The sequence below is a fragment of the Crocuta crocuta genome, unplaced genomic scaffold, assembly GCF_008692635.1.
Source record: "Crocuta crocuta isolate KB4526 unplaced genomic scaffold, BGI_CrCroc_1.0 scaffold246, whole genome shotgun sequence".
NCBI lineage: Eukaryota > Metazoa > Chordata > Mammalia > Carnivora > Hyaenidae > Crocuta > Crocuta crocuta.
Genome location: NW_027531902.1, coordinates 560891 through 578274, shown reverse-complemented (window position 1 = coordinate 578274; position 17384 = coordinate 560891). Strand labels below are relative to the sequence as shown.

Sequence of the window (17384 nt, the reverse complement as noted above, 5' to 3'; positions counted from 1 at the left end):
CTACTCATTCCAACCATGGCTTGGATGAAACCTGCAGCATTGGCCTTGAAATTCAGAGGCCCTGTGCATTTGAGCCCTGGCCCACACAGATAAGGGCTCTGTAATCTCTGGGGAGGTTGCTCCCAGGAAGAGAGTCTTGTGTACAGTTCCTGGAGGAAAAGAGGGACTGTGCTCTTAGAAGGAAATGATTCTAAACCTGCCATGTCTTACCTGGACTCTGGAGTCTGCTCTACTTCTTGCTTCAGTTGTACATGACCAGGTTCATCCACTGAGAAATAAACATTATTATGACTTATCTTTACATTTGTCAGCTTAATACAGAACAGGACAAATGGTACCCTCTTCCCTCGAAAGATCTCAGTCTAGTCTCATCAAACCTTTCCAGCTAATTTGAACCCCTCAGGAGGCCTCAACCTGCCCATCACAGTATATCTTTTGCTACTCTCTGAGTAGCTAAGCAGTGAGAGGGATGGCTGAGGTCGACCAGCTGGCTGGGCCAGGAGGCTCTTTCTAAAGCTCAATGGGCGTAAGTTTAATGTACAGTGAGCTCAGCAGGTGTTCTTCAGTTCCCTCTTGGATTTATGACTCCCACATAATCCTCTGCTTTATTAAGCTATTGGAAAAAAAATAAAATCTGTCTGCCAAGATCCTAAAGCAGCCTTGGCAGCCGGCAATATATAAAGGGAGTAATTGGAGGCAGGGGGGCAGGGTGCAGCTTGGCTGGTCTTTGACAAACTATCCAATATCCTCAGGGAGAAAAATGCCCCCTGGAATCAGGAGAGGAGGGGTGACCTGGGGCTGTGTCCTGTGTCTAGGAGGGGAAGGTACCTCACCTCCATTTTTGTCAGGTAGAGTCCTTTTCCATCATTGGAGAGGTTCTGGAAAGTCTCTAAAAAGGAGGAGAGGAATCAATACAGGCCAAGGGAGATAAAAGCAAATATGGTGATTCCAAGTATTCTTTCACTCTCTGCAGTATGCCCAGCCTCCCTCCTGGTCTCTTCCCAGGAAACCTCACACTGTGGGTCAGCCCAGGGCTCACCTCCTCAGAAGAGCTATCACTGCTCTGGCCCACACTCACCTCTTGCTCTTACAGTGCCCTTTCACCTTGCACTCTTCTACACATGGCCAAGGGGATGTGTGGGCCCATCTTATAAAATATTACATAGGCACAGTTTGTGGAACTTCTCTTGTCCAACTGAGAATTCTCTGGAGGTTTATGCCTCAGCCTTATTTTCTGTGCTCCCAGAGCTCTATTCCCTCAGTCTTTATTAACCACCTAGCTCAGAGCTGGGGGGTTAGAGGGATGCCTCAGGCCAGGGATGGGGTAAGGATTAAGATGAGGCCAGACCCCACAAGTCTTGAGCTATAGTATGGCTTGGGATTTCACATAGGATTATATTATGAAAAAGGAGTAGTCTGCTAAAGTGTCCAAATGTCTGACCTACACAGTCAAATTTCTAGAGCCTTGGGAATGCCCTCCTGCCCCCACTTATTCACCTGTGTGTGAATACTTTCAGCAGAGACCCCAGTCATTCACTGCAAGACTATAGAGTAGGTTTAACTACTCTCATGGAGAAGGGACACAGTGAGTTAAATGAACCTCGTTCCCGAAAAAGGCACTAAATAGGGAATTGAGGAAACGAGAGACCTAAGATGGAGGAATGTCCTGGACAGAAAGGGTACAGGATGTAGGCACCCAAGCCGATTACACCATTCCACAGGCTAATGTTGTTTCTGCCTCTGGGAGCACAGGGTCCTCACGCAAGATGCCAGCCCATCCTGCTCCTGAGGCCTTCCCTGAACCTGGGACAAGAGTGCATTCCTGGTCCTCTCCTGTGTTTTTTGGTCGTTGTGAAGGTTTACAGGATATCCCCCAGGTGACACTTACTTGCCATGGCTTCAAGTCGCAACAGGAAGCAGACCAGGCTGGGGAAGCTGACCCTGCCACTGTGGTCACTGTACCGGAGGGTCATGAGATCCAGCAGCTCATTGCTAATGGAGGTTCCTGCAAGGAAGTCTGGGCCACGGGATGAGCTAGTGAGTGGGAGGAGGCTGGAGTAGGTCTGGTCCTCTCATGTGCAAAGTCTGAGAAACCTGCTCAGAGTGGTGGCCTTCCACCACTGTTTCCTACTAAGCCTGGCTCAGGGGTCATTTCATTCCACTTTGTATTTTCTTAAATTTTTTTTTTTTTTTTTTTTGTGAAAGAGAGACAGAGGCAGAGTGCAAGTGGGGGAGGAGCAGAGAGAGAGACACACACAGAATCTGAAGCAAGTTCCTGGGTCCAAGCTATCAGTACAGAGCCTGACGCAGGGCTTGAACTCCTGAATCATGAGACCATGACCTGAGCCTAAGTCAGACACTCAACCAACTGAGCCACCTAGATGCTTCATTCCACTTTGTGTTTTTATGGTTCTCTAGTTGCTGCCTTCTTGCTGGCTGCTGGGCCCCGATGACATTGTTACAGAGTTTGGCCAGATATCAACTAAAGATACTCAAGACACGAACTGGGCTGGGGACAATTATCTGATAATTCCCATGTGAGATGGGAGCTTCCAGAACACCTGGGATTTACTTCTAAGCCCTGCTTCTGCCATCCCTCTTTCTGTTGGTGACCATGTAATACAATCTTTTTCCCCAACCCTATGACTGTGTGTGGATCTTACAGTGCGAGCAAGTGTGGTTCCTGGAAGTGAGAGGTTCAGTCCCAAGTTGCTTGACCAGGAAAGAGGCTGGTCCTCAGAGGGGAGAACACAGTCAGAAGACAGCCATGGGTGGGCACGACAGAGGTGCCTTGCTCTCTTTGGGCCTTCTTGTCCTGCATGTTTAGTTATGAGCTCTGGAAGGTGTCAACTGCATAGCAAACAGCAGACTAGCAAATGGCCATGTCTGCAAGCTTCGGTGGACCAACAGAACCTTGCAAGCCCAACTATCCATCAGGGGAATGAGCCTGGTGGCCTGTGGGCCCCATGCACCAGAGACATTTGGTTTCTCCAGCAGAATTAAAAAAATGTGAATTTGAATGCCTTTAGATAGGATATGTAATCTCCAGCTTGCCACATTCAGAATTGCCCTCTTTTCTTAGGGTTAGCTCCATTACCCTTTTTAGTTATCTGCTTGGTCCTTGAAGACTTTTTAGTTGGATTCCAACTATTCTCTATCTTTCTCCCTTTTATTATTCTGGAGTTGTTAGTGTGATTTCATTTTTCTGTAGCTATTCAAGGATTCTTGAAGTGTGGTCCCCAGATCAAGAGCATTAGTCTCACCTAGGAACCTCCCAGAAATATAAATTCTTCAGCCCCACCCAAGCTCTCCTGAATCAGAAACTTTGGGTGAGGGATAAGGTTAATCCATCTGTGCTTTAACAAGCTTCCAGAAGCTTCCAGGTTTGAGAAGCTCTCTACCATCTGAGGACAGATGCTAAGGCAAAAAGATGCTTCTGCCTGTCTCCAGGCTGGGAGCCACCAGGGAAAGAACCACAGAGCCCCTCTTTCCCCAGCATTTACCTGGGGGGAATCTGATCTTACATTTTCCCAAGGAAGGTGGCAGTTTCTGGACTTAACTTTTGGTGATCCATTTCCCCCACTGGTACAAGGCAGATAATGACTCCTGATCACAGAATAGTTGAGACAATCAAATGTGATGACAGGAATACAGGTTCTCCCTGAACTCTGAAGTTCTAGGGTGCCCTAGGGTATGCTTATCATCATCCCAGGACTTGCATTCTTGAAGCAGACAGATGTTATTTGAATTCATTTAGCTCCAAACTCTCTGTGAGGACAGTACATCCACCTGCTCATGAGTGATTAACCCTGACAGCCAGATGTTGACATAGAAGTGTCTCTAAGGCAACCTTGAATTCTGGTAGGGTATCAATCACATGGGGTTATTTTCCCACAGTTAGAGCTGTTCAGGGACAAAAGGCAGTTGGGAAAGTTGACTGGCACATGGAAACTCAGGTTGGGGAGGATGGAGACTAAGTCCTGAGCCTGGAGGCCCACAGATACCGGTGTAAACCAGGACATGGAAGTTGCCACTCTGTTTTCTCCTGACTGGGCACTGCTGCACCAGCCTTGCCTACAGCAGGCTAGGAGTGTGCATCTCTCTCTCTCTCTCTCTCTCTCTCTCTCTCCCACACACACAAGCGTACCTCCCCCATCACCTGCCCCAGTCATGACAGCCCCCAAGGGGTCCCTGCTTTACCTGTATCCTTTATAGCCTTCCACAAATCCAAACTCAGGAAAACCCCAGAGCACTTCTGGATGTTCTGGAAAACACTCTGATTTGGGAAAAGAAGCAAGAAGTCCATGTGAGTGCCACTGCCCACCTTAAAGAGGATGTCCTGGGCAGAGAGAGTTCTCAGAAACCCCTTTTGCATCCCTGCTTCCATAAACCTTGAGTAGATCCAGCTCAGAGGTGGCTCAGATAAGGTGGGAGAAAGGCAGGAGTGGGCTCTGCTCAGTGATGCCGATCACCCTGGCCGCCAGCTGTGGGGCCATGGGTTTCCCTACCAGGCCTGTGCCTTCCTCTCTTCTGACCTCCTGTCTTTCCTTCCTCACCTCCTAGACTGGCCTTCTGACACATGGCAGCTTGCTGCATTTGGGAGGCATAGAGCTCTCTAAAGACTTTGCATAGGGTGGTGGTTAAGAGCGCAGACTTGGCAACCAAACATCTGGGTTTAAATCCTATTTGACTTAACTATTTACCAGCTGTGTAACCCTGGGCAAGTTACTTAATCTTTCCAGGCCTGTTTCCCCACCTGGAGCACAGTGATAATAACAGCACCAGCCTCCTAGGACTGTTGCTCAGGGTCAGTAAACAAGTCTGTATAGAGTTCCTAGGAGAGCGCCTTGCACAGTAGTGAGCGCTGTGTGGCCAGCAGGCAAGGACTCTAGTTTGTATCCTAGTGCAGCTGCAGGAGGGAGTGACTCTAACAGCTCAGCTTTGTAGGGGCGGCTCTTCATGCACCTGGGACTCTTCTGCCTCTCTCTAATTCTCCCAGAGCCCTGAGCAGCACTGCACTTCCCAGGTGAGGAAACAGGCACTTGGGCAGGTGACTTTCTGGGAGTCGGCATGCAAGTGCCACGTGACTAAACTTGAGCTCCCTGTCTGGGCCTGTGCCCTGCTGCCCCACAGCAGCTGACCTGAGGCAAAATACCCCCAGCCCGTGTGCGTGTGACCGAGGCGACTGGAGGAAGAATCACTGTGAAATAGCAGCCCTTCTTTGACTTTTGGGGAGTATAAAAAAACTCTCAGTTGGGATTCACTTGCTCATTTGGTCATTAGTCTGGTCATTGGTTCAGCAGTTTTGAGAGCCTATGGTGGACTAGACACTAAGAAAGGCATTGATGGAAGCAGATGACAATGAGGAAGTCCTAGCCTGCAATCTAATTGGGGGACATATCAGCCATTCCAGTGCCCTGAGGGAAACCAAATGAACCCAAGCCAGGGATGAGGTGACACACCCTGGTATAGCCACATGAGAGTGCTTCACCTTATTATTCTGGATTCAGGTGTTAGGACCTAAGGGGGAAGCACCCAGGCCTAGAGGTGGCAGTCAAGGCCTCACAGGGAAGTGTTTCTTGCAGCTGGACAATCAGTGGGGTAAGCACTGGCCAGGCTCTATGTCACACAGCCAGGGTTTGAAAAAAGTGAGTGGGATGAGTACGAGGGCTTCTCCTGGGCCTCAAAATAGGGTCTCAGCTCAAAAGGCTTGTATACAGCTCTGATGAGTTCAGACCTCATCCTGAGAATGACGGTGAGGCCGCAGGCCACATCTGTGATTTTGTCGTATCTGGCAGGTAGATGGAAAGGGAATGAGATGAACTAGCATACTGGGGGAATGTCTCTGGGGCCCAGGGAGGACTGAGAAGGGCAAAGCGGGCTGGTGGCTTTCCTATAGTCCACGGTGACCCTTCTTTCCTCCAACCTCCTAGAACATTCCTCACCCCGCCACTTGCTCGCGCATTGCCTTGTGTCTTCTAGTGGTGTGTGTACGTCTCCCTGAAATGTGGCTCTTCTTGAGGGCAGGCCTGGTGGGTTCCTCTTTCCTGCCCCTCAATCCCGTGCAGTTCAGGCCTCAAGCATATTTGCTAAACTGGACAAAAAGAGAACATGTCGGTACCTGGCACTGGGCAAGACGGCTCCACAGCCTTGAAAACTCCTCTTGCTCAAGCCTCCCATTCGCTTTCAGCTGGTGGGGAGTTAAGAGTTAACCATGCAGCGTGCAGGGAGCAGAGGCCCTGCCGACAGAGCCAGGAGCTGTTCCATCCATCAACCAGTCTAGTGTCACCTGGACATGGCCCCACAGCAGCGGGCTACCGCTGTGTCTGAAAGGGACCTGGCTTAGCTTTAATTTACAAAGGAAAATGGACAATTAGAGGGAGAAAGAAGCCCTGAGAAAAGGAGGCCAACATCACTTGCATCCAGGGGACGAGAGAGCCCCAAACACAGCCTGCACCGGGAGGGGTGAGGCCCCTGGTAGGGGGGAATGAGGAGGAGCATGAGCGGTCATTGCAGTCCCCACAGCAGCATGAAAGACGAGTGTGCACAGGCACGAATGGCATCAGAGCCAGCCCTGATCACCCCGTAAGATGGGTTTAGTGAGGAGAAGAATCTATCTCTGAGGGGAGTGGTGGGTGGGTAGAAGGAAGAGTAGAACAGATGTGTCTGCTTTGCAGGGGTAAGGCAGACCCAATCTCCCCCAGGGCCACCTGCCCCAGTCTGTGAGGTGCTATGGGCCACTTTCATTCATCGGTGGGGGGTTGGGCAGTGTCTCCAAGTAAGTCCAAACCACAGCCAGCAGAGACAGGGCCTGATTTATGACTTCATCAAGAAGCTCTCTTGTTCGACAATGGCCAGCCTCCCATTCCCAATCGGGCCTTGTTAACAGTGAAGGAACAGAGGTCTGTCTCACTCCAGAGAGGCTGCATACACAGAGGGACAAGCCTCAGAGCAGCAGCTGAGGTGCATGACAGTCTCTCCTACCCGTTCAGAGATGGGGCGGCAGGGGAGAAATGGCTCATCAGAGGAAGAAGTCAGGGCAGGAATCAGGAGACCTGAGTGTTAGTCCCAACCCAGCCACTGGTGTCGGTGGAGCCCGGGCATGTCACTGGACTGCTCTAGCCCCAGCCTCCACAGCTGCAGTCTGGTAGCAATCATGGAGCACGGCTGCTGTGTAAAGCATTTTCTCCAAGTTTCAGTGGTTGTTATCTTTACTTAATGGGGGCTTGGTGAATAAGGAACTTAATGAAGACTCAACCAATGGCAAAGGGAGGGGTAGAAGAAAAATATCGCCCACTGGTGCTACAAGGAGGTAGTGTAGAATGATGTAGGACATGGACTGTGGAGGTTGAAAAGTCTTCAAACCCAGGCACAGACGGGCTGTGTGATTACTTAACAAATTACTTAACCCCTCTGAACTCCTTCTCTTTACTTCTTATATCATGGGGGTTTTTGCAATAACTACAAGGAAAAGTCTATATGCCTGTACTATTCTTGGTATGCCATAGATACTTGATAGATGGTAACTATTGTCGCTGTTGCAGTGGTTGTTCCAGAGGGTCTGGAATCCACAGGCACCCAGGCTCTCTGGTGAGCCCTTAGAACTGAAGAAGAGAGAACACTGAAAGTAAAAAGAGTTCCTAACATCCTAGTTAGACCCCTGGGGAAGCCCACAGAGCAGATGGGCTCTTATGGCTGCAAGAGGAGTCAGGGTGTGGGGGACTGCAAAAGATACATCCATCAGGGCCACGATGCTCCGGCACTCATCCAGAGAGAACATGTCCCCTGGCGTTCCTGGGGGCAGAGAACAGGAAGGATGGAAATGTCAGGGATGGGGGTGACACTAGACTGGCTCAGCAGTGGGGATGAGGTTGGGGCCAGTAATCATGTGGGTCTGACCTTACCTCTCAGGAGCTCTTGGTTGAGAAGGCTCTGAAGCTGAGTGGCATCAATGTCCAGCCCCTGATACAAATAAGAGAGGAACGTAGGAATCCTATCAGTGCTCAGGAGCCAAAGGGCATACTTGCCTTACTCTGTAAAAGCACTCAGACTTCTAAGCCCTTGCTTCCTACCCAGCCCCCATCTAGCCTTTGCCACGAAGCCTTTCTCAATGGCCCCAAACATGGTGATACCCCTCCCCTGAACATCTGTAATTCTCATCACTCCAGACACTGGATACCATGTGTGGGTCACCTTGCATTTATCTCTTCATTTATTATGGGGCTGACAGCAGTAGTTCCTTCCTCCCCACCTTCCCTGGCACTTAGGAGCCCCTCAGGAGAAGTGTTGTTGAATGAATCAACTCAGCCCTGTAGGTGTGTTTCCCCATCTGCTTCCCAGAAGGTATATAGAGAAAACGTAACTATTGAATGTGTAAGCATGAGTGTAAGTGTGTGTGTGTGTGTGTGGTAAGAAGAGACGAAAGTGCCAAGAATCTAGGCTAAGGAAAGCCTTAGCCTAATTGAGCACATTACTTAGCATTAGTCCTCCTAGCTACTGAAGCAAAAAGGAAGACATGGTTTTCCTTGGATTAAAAACAGGAAACAGTGGAGGTTGAGGGGAGAGAAACTTTTCCCAGGCTGAACTTCTGAAGTTGTTAACTGTATTCGATTTTCTCCTAGGGACATTAAGCAGCTTTATGGGCGGTGTCTTCCATGATGATTCTATAGAGAAGCAGAGCCGTGCTGTTCATGGCCATTTCTTAAATGTAGGCTGGTAAAAGCTGAAGGGGTGATGTCATATCACATCAGCACCCTGGGAAAGCTTTACATGGGGAAGGGAGCCAGAGTGAGGTCCCTCAGCAGGTGGCATTGCAGAGTGTTACTGTGTCAGGTAGTAGAAGGTGTCTCATTGGGTTCTTCCAAGGACCAGAATCCCATAGGTGACAGGCACGTTGTCTCCAGGGATGGCCTCACCACTCAACTGAAGGCAAAAGCATCCCCATAGTCTGTCCTCATGGGAGAATCCCTCATCATGCCCCCAAGGAAAACATCCTAACAGTGTTTGAAACTGGCTCTCAGGTCATCCCTCCAACATCTCATTGACTGGGTTATATTAGGAAAATCAGAATTGTGTGCCCACTAGCAACAGAGATTTTTTCCTTAAAAGAATCATGGCACCCAACTTGCAGAGCAATTGGTAAAGAACTCTAACTTACAGGGAAAATAAGTTACCAACTAGAATATAAGTGGCTTTGGGACATGGACAGTGTTTCCTCCCTCCTCCATGTCTCTCTATCCTAGGACTGCTGCTGACTTGAACCCTGCACCCAAGAACCACCAAAATGTTTGAGGAGATGAGGAATAGAGATGAAGGCTGCCTTAAACAAATTCCAAAATAATTGCACATTTGTCTCTACCACTCCAATGTAGGATTCCTAAAGGAACTGATGCCAAAACTTTGTGTGGTACTTGGAATGTCCTAGGTATTTTGTGTATGTTTGCCAACTGAATATATGGTGGACAGATGGACATGACCTGACTCAGAGGCTGAGTAGGTCATTCCTTTCTGCCAGGCAGACCCAGGTTACAGTACCATCACCACTATCATGGCTGATGAAGGTAGCTCATGGTAGTGGTAGTGGTAGTAGGAATCACTGTGTTCGCTTGAGGCTAGTTAAACAGATACAAGAGATCAGGAGGGAAAGTTGCTTTCAACTTTCCTTTGAGGATACAGCCTCTGAGGACTGTTTACAAGCTATGCAGAATTATCCCAGGCTGGCCCTGTTCAAAGGTACCCAGCCAAGGTCTGAAAAGGGGCTGCAGTCCCGTTTGTTTCACTTCCGAGCTGTGCACCTTGGCACAAAGCTGCATGTGTCTTTTACTTTAATTCTTACAAAGGCCCCATATGGGCTTCCAGTTATCCTGTGAGGAGACATTTGGTTGTTATTTGGAAAAACCCTGATTAGGGAATCTGTACCATTTGTCATGTGACAAATTACATTTTTTATTTCAGATGTGCAGGTGCATGAACCATGTTGAGGATTTTGCCATCTGCCCCTGAAGGAAGATAGGTCTCAGGTCTCCTAATTAGGTCCTGTTTGTTGCCTTGGGGCAGTAAACTTAGTTTGGACATCTGCTCTGGAGAAGCTAATCTGTCTTAATTCAATGTAGATTGACTGAGCACCTTCTCTGTGCCAAGGACACTGATAGGTACTGGGGACAAAGAATGCATATGATGCCATCCCTTCCTCCAAGAGCTCGCAGACTGAGAATTATCATCTGGGCAAACCCTGTCTTGCATCAAGTGAAGTGCCTTCTAAATCAGCCAGATGTGGACCTAAATCCTGGGCCATTATTGATTTTAAGGAGGTCCATATTGAGCGGCTCCTCGTAACACTTTCCCCTCATGACAGCCACATTCTTCATCTCTCCTTGTTTTTTCCTCTGGGCCCAGGATGCCTGAATAATTTCCCTTTCAGCAGCCTCCTAGTTACCCCATTAGCCCTCTGAATACCTGGCATCTTTCCTGTCCTTGGCCTCTGCCTGGCCTAAGGCCAACACGGGACACATGATATCTATCCATCACTTTGTACTTCCCAAACCAACATGACTATTAATGGCAAAAAGCCCATTGTACAGAGCCCTTGGCAGATGTTTTTATCCTGGCAAGTCAAGGAGTTCTTTATAACGGTTTATTAAACCATTAAGAAAATCCTCTGTGCACCTATGTGGCTTGGCAGGAAAAACATCATTGGTGACTTCAACGAAGCTGGCTAGCTCCCGTGAAGAATGATGTCAAGGTGGGAGTGGGAGGCAGAGGAGGAGAAGGAAAGATTTCAGGGGGCATTGCCAATTACTTGTTTAAAGATTTAACCTCAGGGCGCCTGGGTGGCTTAGTCGGTTAAGCGTCCGACTTTCGCTTAGGTCATGATCTCGCGGTTCGTGGGTTCAAGCCCTGTGTCGGGCTCTGTGCTGACTGCCAGCCCAGAGCCTGGAGCCTGTTTCAGAGTCTGTGACTCCCTCTCTCTCTGACCCTCCCCTGCTCATGCTCTCTCTCTCCTAGAAATAAATAAAACATTAAAAAAATTAATAAAAAAAATAAAAAATAAAAAAAAATAAAGATTTAACCTCATCCCATAATTAGCCCCATCCTTACCAAGCTGCACATTCCATCTCAGATGTTACCTAGCTCCAGTTTGGTAGCTCTATCAGTTCTGGAGACATACAGGGAGAGAGGCTGATAAAATGACCAACTAAGTCACTTTTTTTCTCTGTATCTTGATAAGGGCCTGGGAGAGGTTTCCTTTCCTCTAGTCCCACCATCACTCGTCCCAGTGCTAAGGACTGTACCTGGTGAGCATATTTGTGGAAGATGCTTTCTTGGGAGTCATTTTCCAGAAGACTTGCCTGGATCAAAGGGAAAATAGCCAACATCAAATTTCTGGGGAAGGAGGCTACCTGTCTGGTACAGCGAAGGCACAAGAACCACTCCCTACACCTAGATCTGAGACAGAGGTTTTATCTAACAATTGAATAAAATTTGTAGGGGAATGAAGTTTGTGGAAGAGGACTGGTTCCAGTATGGCCATGCAGACTTGGTCTTTCCCCACTGCCCTGCCCCTCTGAGCCATCACTGGCCCATTATGGTGTCTCTGTTCTCACTGGTCAGTGCTTTAAGGGAAGAGAGGAGACAGAAGCTCTTGGGGGATGGGATGTGTTCAAGGAAGCTTGCCAATCAAACCTTGCCACATACCTACCTCTAGTGTTGTAAGGCTGAAATTGCTGCTCAGGTTCCTAGAAAACCAGGGAAACAGTGTGACAAAGGATGAACAGCTCACTATTTAAAGGAGGCTTGCACATGGAGGACAACAAGGTGGCATTGGACATTTAAACCAAGGATCTGAGTGGAGAGGCCTCAGCACAGTAGGATGTGAAGTGGGCAGCCTTGCCAGTCAGCAGACAGATAAGCACCATAACCATCTGTCTCATCTTTTGATTGGGCATCATCTGGTCTTCAAATGATTTAGCAACTTGTTCCATTCACAACCAGATACACATGCACACTGACCCCCATTGCCAAGATGGCAGATAAGCTTTCTCTTACATTCCAACTCTGGTGGTACAGTGGCTATCTGGCATACTGGACTGAGGTCTCATCCCAGCTCAACTGTAAAGATGGCCATGATGATAGCAATGCCTGCCTTGGGTTCAACCGGGGATAAGGTGCCCAACAGGGGTATAAACTTGCTGATCCCAGTTTTGACCACTGACTTAGCATTAAAGACACTCCATGATTGGACTCTGTCTTTCAGGCCCATATTTCCCTGTCTCCCTGATGTACCCCACCTTCTGGTCACATTTCAGATAACTGCTTGCCATGCCATGAACCACCTTCCTGTGCATATGGCTGACATCACTTATATTTCAGTAGGCTCTATGCTCACCCACTTCCCTAATTCTGCTCATCCTTCTTTATTTAACCTGCACCACCTTTTCCTTTAAACATTAGATTATGTTTCCCATCAAGAAATAGCAAAATGCCTTCCTCAATCCCTCTTGCCAGAGGTAGGTCCCGTTACCCTGTCCTCACATGTGACTCTGCACTTCCACTGAGCAATGGCCACATCCTGCTCAATAATCTACTTATTGGTACAGATTCTCTTGCCATCCTTTGTAGTGGGCTTCTTGCAAGTGAGCCCATGTCCCAACACAGTACATGATGCACAGGATGACACACTGTGTTCTTATAAATTTAAGTGAAATAAAACATTTCGAAACCCAGAGTTTCTGTACCTGTCACCATCTGGCATTTTCAGGAAGATCCGGAGCAAAAACTCAACTTCTCTGTATGCGGAGATGACCACCACGTAGGTCCCAGGGCTCAGACTAAAGTACTTTGTGAGGTTACACTTGGTTTTAGAAACTATGCCCTTGACGGCATTTCTGAACTGAGAAAAGAAGGTGGGTGGCAAGCTCTTCCAAAAGGACTGGAACTGGAGGAAACATGAAGATGGTCAGAAAGCCCCTTGCGTGCACGGGCCCAGAAGAGCCCACCAGCTTCCAGACGCTGCACTGTTCACCAAAACAGCATTACAGGCTATGAAAAGGGAGGCAGTGCTTACCTGGACTTTCAAAATGCAACAGAGTTCAGATTGTCATTTAATAGAGAAACTGACACCACAGTGAACATTAAAAAATTACAGCACACAGTTTCACCTCATTAAACCCACAGTAGCCTGGATTTGGGCGTTTATGCCTCTGCTCATATATAAAGACTAGTGAAGCTGGTCCAACACTGAATGACTTTTGGAGCCCCTGAAGCCCCTTCCCTCCAGAACCTTCTGCAACACACTTTGGATTGTATATAGCACAGGAGAGTTGGACTCCTTTATTCTCTCCATTTCATTCCCAGCAGAGCCCTAGAATTCCTTCTCATTGGAGAATAATAGGCCCTGATCATTTTCCTTTTATTTCAATATTTTCTTAGAGATAAAACAATAAATATAATGCAGTTCCCATTACCAGATGTCACATACATATTACATAATAAAAACCCCTTACTAAGTAAATTTTCCCCCATACAGTCAAGCATGGGGATTCCATCTAGAATGGTTATGTGGCGTGAAATGATTATTTGTGAGCTCTGCCTTGGGGAAAAACAGGGAGAAAGGGAGAGTTTCTTTTCAAGGGGTGGGGACAGGGCTGAGATCTCTCGTAAGACGAGATGGGGGATAGGTCACTGTCCCAGGTGGGCAGAAAGAGCTGTGTGAAACCTCTAGTGACTTTGCTTACACTTAACAATGGTCCCAGCAGGTTTGGAGCCTCACTTGCTTGAGCCTTTCTGGAAAAAGCAATGGTGAGAACCATTGTTCTCCAGAAAGCCAGTACTGTCTTGTGGCTCTGGGTGTGTGTGTGTGTGTGAGTGCATGTGTTTGTACAGAAGTGGGTATGCCTCCTGTAGTCCAAAATTTCCCTGCTTCCCTGCTCTCCTCCCTAGACCGGACTCTTGCAGTCTTTTCCAGGCTGTCTATATTTCAGAGCAGATTTGCTCAGTGGCAGCAAGAAGCGTGAGTATGTGGCAAGATGGTCTAGCTCTCAGAGAACCCAGCATCAAATTAACACAGGCCTAACCCTGTAGTTCTAGGGGTGGAGCTTATGCATTTTCCTGGGTTGAGTCCCCATTCCTTTCTCCATTTCTGGGAATTAAAACACTGATCTCTTCCTTGTACCCGAGTGCTTCCCTTTGAAGCCCTTCCAGAAGCTCCACTTCCGTGAACATGGTGGCTGAAAACAAAATCGGTTCCTAAACCCAGCTCTGTGGCTGGACCACTGGTGTCAGGAGCCTCCTTGCTGCCCACTTTCTGCCTGGCCTTCTGACTATCGCCTGCTTGGAGACACCCTGTCCTGGCCTCTGTTTACCTATTGGGGAGCTCCTGGAAGGCCTGGAGGAGCTTCCCTGGACCTACCAGCATGCTACAGGGACTACCCATTGGCTGTGACTTTATCCTGCTCCTTCTCTGCCATTCTTGGTCCCGTATCTGCCCCGGCAGCAATAGTCCCACAGAGCCCACATCCGTTTCAGAAGTCTGAATGCCTATAACTCCAGCTGTCCTTCTCCATCCTTACTCTTAACTCACCCTGCACTAGCACTAAGCCTGCTTAGGAGAGAGCGCAAATTTGGCTGTAAAAGGAGCTAGATAAGCCCCCGAAGGTGAATTTGCAGAGTGTGCATCCTGTTTGTGGTGGATTTGGGGGCTGACAAAGACTCTGAGGCTAAAGTTCCCCTAAGGTGCCCTTAGTTCTATTTCTTGTCTTAAATGGGAAAGAAAGGGCTGCATCAGTCTTATCTATCGGAGGTTGCAGCCCCTCTTTGATGTCAAACCGGAGAATAGCTCAAGGGGTCCAACCTTCAAACAGGACACATGCCCTGCACTGTTGACCTGTTTGGAGATTCTAAGTTTGTCTCTGTCAGAAGATATAACAAGACTGAATTTGCAGCCACTGAAAAGCAAGAGATGTGCCAAAGTTACGGTGTTGGAAGAGGTGTGATGCTTTACCGATGCACAGCAACAGAGGCAGGAGAAGGGGCTGAACCGTACCTGAGGGTCAATCTGTGGGGGAGAAAAAAAAGAAAGCACGTTCAGGGACGTAAACCAAAACTCAGAGGCAATCAGATCCTAGCAGCCCAGCTCAGGGCCCTGTGTTCCTTCTTCCTGGGCAGCCAGCCTGTTTCCTGTACCCCCCAGGGGACAGGACTATTACTCATTCCCTGTGCGGAGATGTGAAAGGAAACCTGACCCACTGTAGGTTGTAGGGAGCTTGAGGGGGAAGGAAACCGAGGAGGAGATTCCAATCTTTGCCTCCTCTACTCTTCACAGCAAGGATGATAAAACCAAGGGAAGAGGGAGATGTTGACAGGGTCAGAGGTAAGACAGAACCTAGATCAGATGTCAGTTTCTCGACATCAGGAGTTCCAATGTGAAGAAACTTCTCTTATTTCATCATACCACTGTAAGATATGGTGGGAATTTGTTCTAGGCCCCCCAGTGTTTATAAGGAATGTCTGTGTGCATCTGAATTGGGAAATACCTACCTTTAATCTTGAACTGAATGTTGCACTGAGGACATAGCCCTATTTTTAAGTCACTCTGTTCTCTGCAAGGTACTTCTGTGTAATGTGTTGGATTGTCACAGTGACCCTGAAAGCAGACACTGGGACCCTGTTTTATGGATGTGGAAATAGTCCCAGCAGTCTAAGTAGCAGAGATGGGAATAAAACAAGCTACTTTGCTTCCTTGGTGATTAAGACTCACCACCCGGAACTGTCTTCTACAGTTGGTGTGGGTTTCAGTTCTTTACCCTTGTTGATCCTGCCCCCCACGCCAACCATGTGTACAGACCACGAGATTTACCCAGGCAGACTTTTCTGGAGCCGAGGAATGAACTGGAAGGTCCCAGCGTGAGAGAGGAGCTGTGGGGTGAAGATAAAATGACCTGTCCACCCTTGTCCTTTTTCTCTGTTCTGTCATCTATTTCCATACCACCTGTGTTTGTTCTGATGGAAGGCAGAGCAGTGCTTCCATAAGAGTTGGGAGTCATGGACCACACCAGGGTGGGAGCACCATATACAGCAGTCATGCAAGCAGCACTACCTGCAAACACGGTCAGAGCCCTGCAGACTTCTGGAGGTCTGCTTACTGGCATGCACATAGCTGGTTTCTCAGCTGAACCATGAAAGGAACTCAAGTGTCTTGAGCTGCCAAAATCTAGATGGTTCTTGGTGTTCAACTCAATCAGGATCCTGCAGGATCCACTGGGACCTCTAGGGAGCCTGAGGAGACCTCAGGTTTGAGTGCCTTTTAAGCAAAGTATACAGCTGAGAAATGCATCTCTGGCTGAAAAGTAGATAAATGGGCTCGGCAGTGCTTAAAACCAGATAGGATTATGATCTTGCCAGGGCTCCTGAACTATAAACTTTGGGCTGCTGTGATGCCTGGTTCTGGGGCACCAGGCTCAGAGATGGCAATGTGAACAGCATCTCCAGTTGTGCACTGAGGCAGCCCTGTTTCCCTCTCTGGGCTTCTGTCACTTATCAGGAGAGGGTTGTAGTCCTGTCTGGTGCTCTGAACTACCAATCATGGCTAGGTAGGCCAGATGTCTCAATTCCTTCCCCACCCCTTTTTTTGTTCTTCTCAGAAATAAGAGTTGGGGGGACTCTGAGGATGAGAGTCCTCTCATAAGGCACCTGAATCACTTGGGAATCTTGGCTAGAAGCAAGAGATACCAACCAGGGTGGGGTGAGCAGAAAGCCATTTACGGGAAGTCTAGAGGATGTAGTTGAGAAAGTGGGTGGGAAGGAGGTGAGACAGCTATGCAGCTGGACACCAGCTCAAGATCTGCCTACACTGCTTCTGCTGGGCCCCAGCATTTGCTGTACATAATCCCTCAGCTGGCNGTCTAAAACCAGAGTGAGCAAATGTGTGTGGGGGTGGGTGGGTGGGGACAGGCATGAGAAGAGCATCTAATTGGACAAGTCTGGCTCATACACCTATACCACTGCAGTCAGGGGCTGAGGAGACGGAGTATTTGGTCTCTTTGGTTGCTGCAGTGGGGAATTAGGCCCTGCCTTCTACCAAGTGAAAGAGCGTTCAGGTATCTGGTGATGAGGAAGATGACAATTGTCCATTATTACATCCTTAGATGTTCTCTGCCAGCCTCAACAGGTTTCAGGCACCTCAGAATACTATGCCAAACCCCAACAATTTCTTTTCCATTGATTTCATACAACTGGGAAGCAGAAATGGGCTCAGAACAGGAATCTAAAGTGCTCTCCTCCTCCTAGAGCCAGGATCATTGTTTTCCTCCAAGTTGTGAGCATCACCCAGAAAGCAAGTGCCTATGCCTCACTAAGAGACCCAGACCTGGGACCAGGAGCTCTGGTAT

General features: G+C 48.4%; 1 protein-coding gene across 1 annotated transcript in view; it reads right to left on the bottom strand.

The window, feature by feature from the left end:
* Positions 1–241: 241 nt before the first annotated feature.
* Positions 242–17384, bottom strand: part of CAPN13 (calpain 13) — a 52646-nt gene continuing 35503 nt past the window's right edge. The window contains exons 11-21 of the mRNA XM_077774224.1: positions 15041–15052; positions 12735–12934; positions 11699–11735; positions 11292–11348; positions 7905–7962; positions 7736–7794; positions 6122–6190; positions 4201–4276; positions 1889–2017; positions 834–889; positions 242–268 (exon numbers count right to left, since the gene is read on the bottom strand). Coding sequence (XP_077630350.1) covers positions 242–268; positions 834–889; positions 1889–2017; positions 4201–4276; positions 6122–6190; positions 7736–7794; positions 7905–7962; positions 11292–11348; positions 11699–11735; positions 12735–12934; positions 15041–15052 — 780 coding nt within the window. The remainder of the gene's footprint in view (positions 269–833; positions 890–1888; positions 2018–4200; positions 4277–6121; positions 6191–7735; positions 7795–7904; positions 7963–11291; positions 11349–11698; positions 11736–12734; positions 12935–15040; positions 15053–17384) is intronic.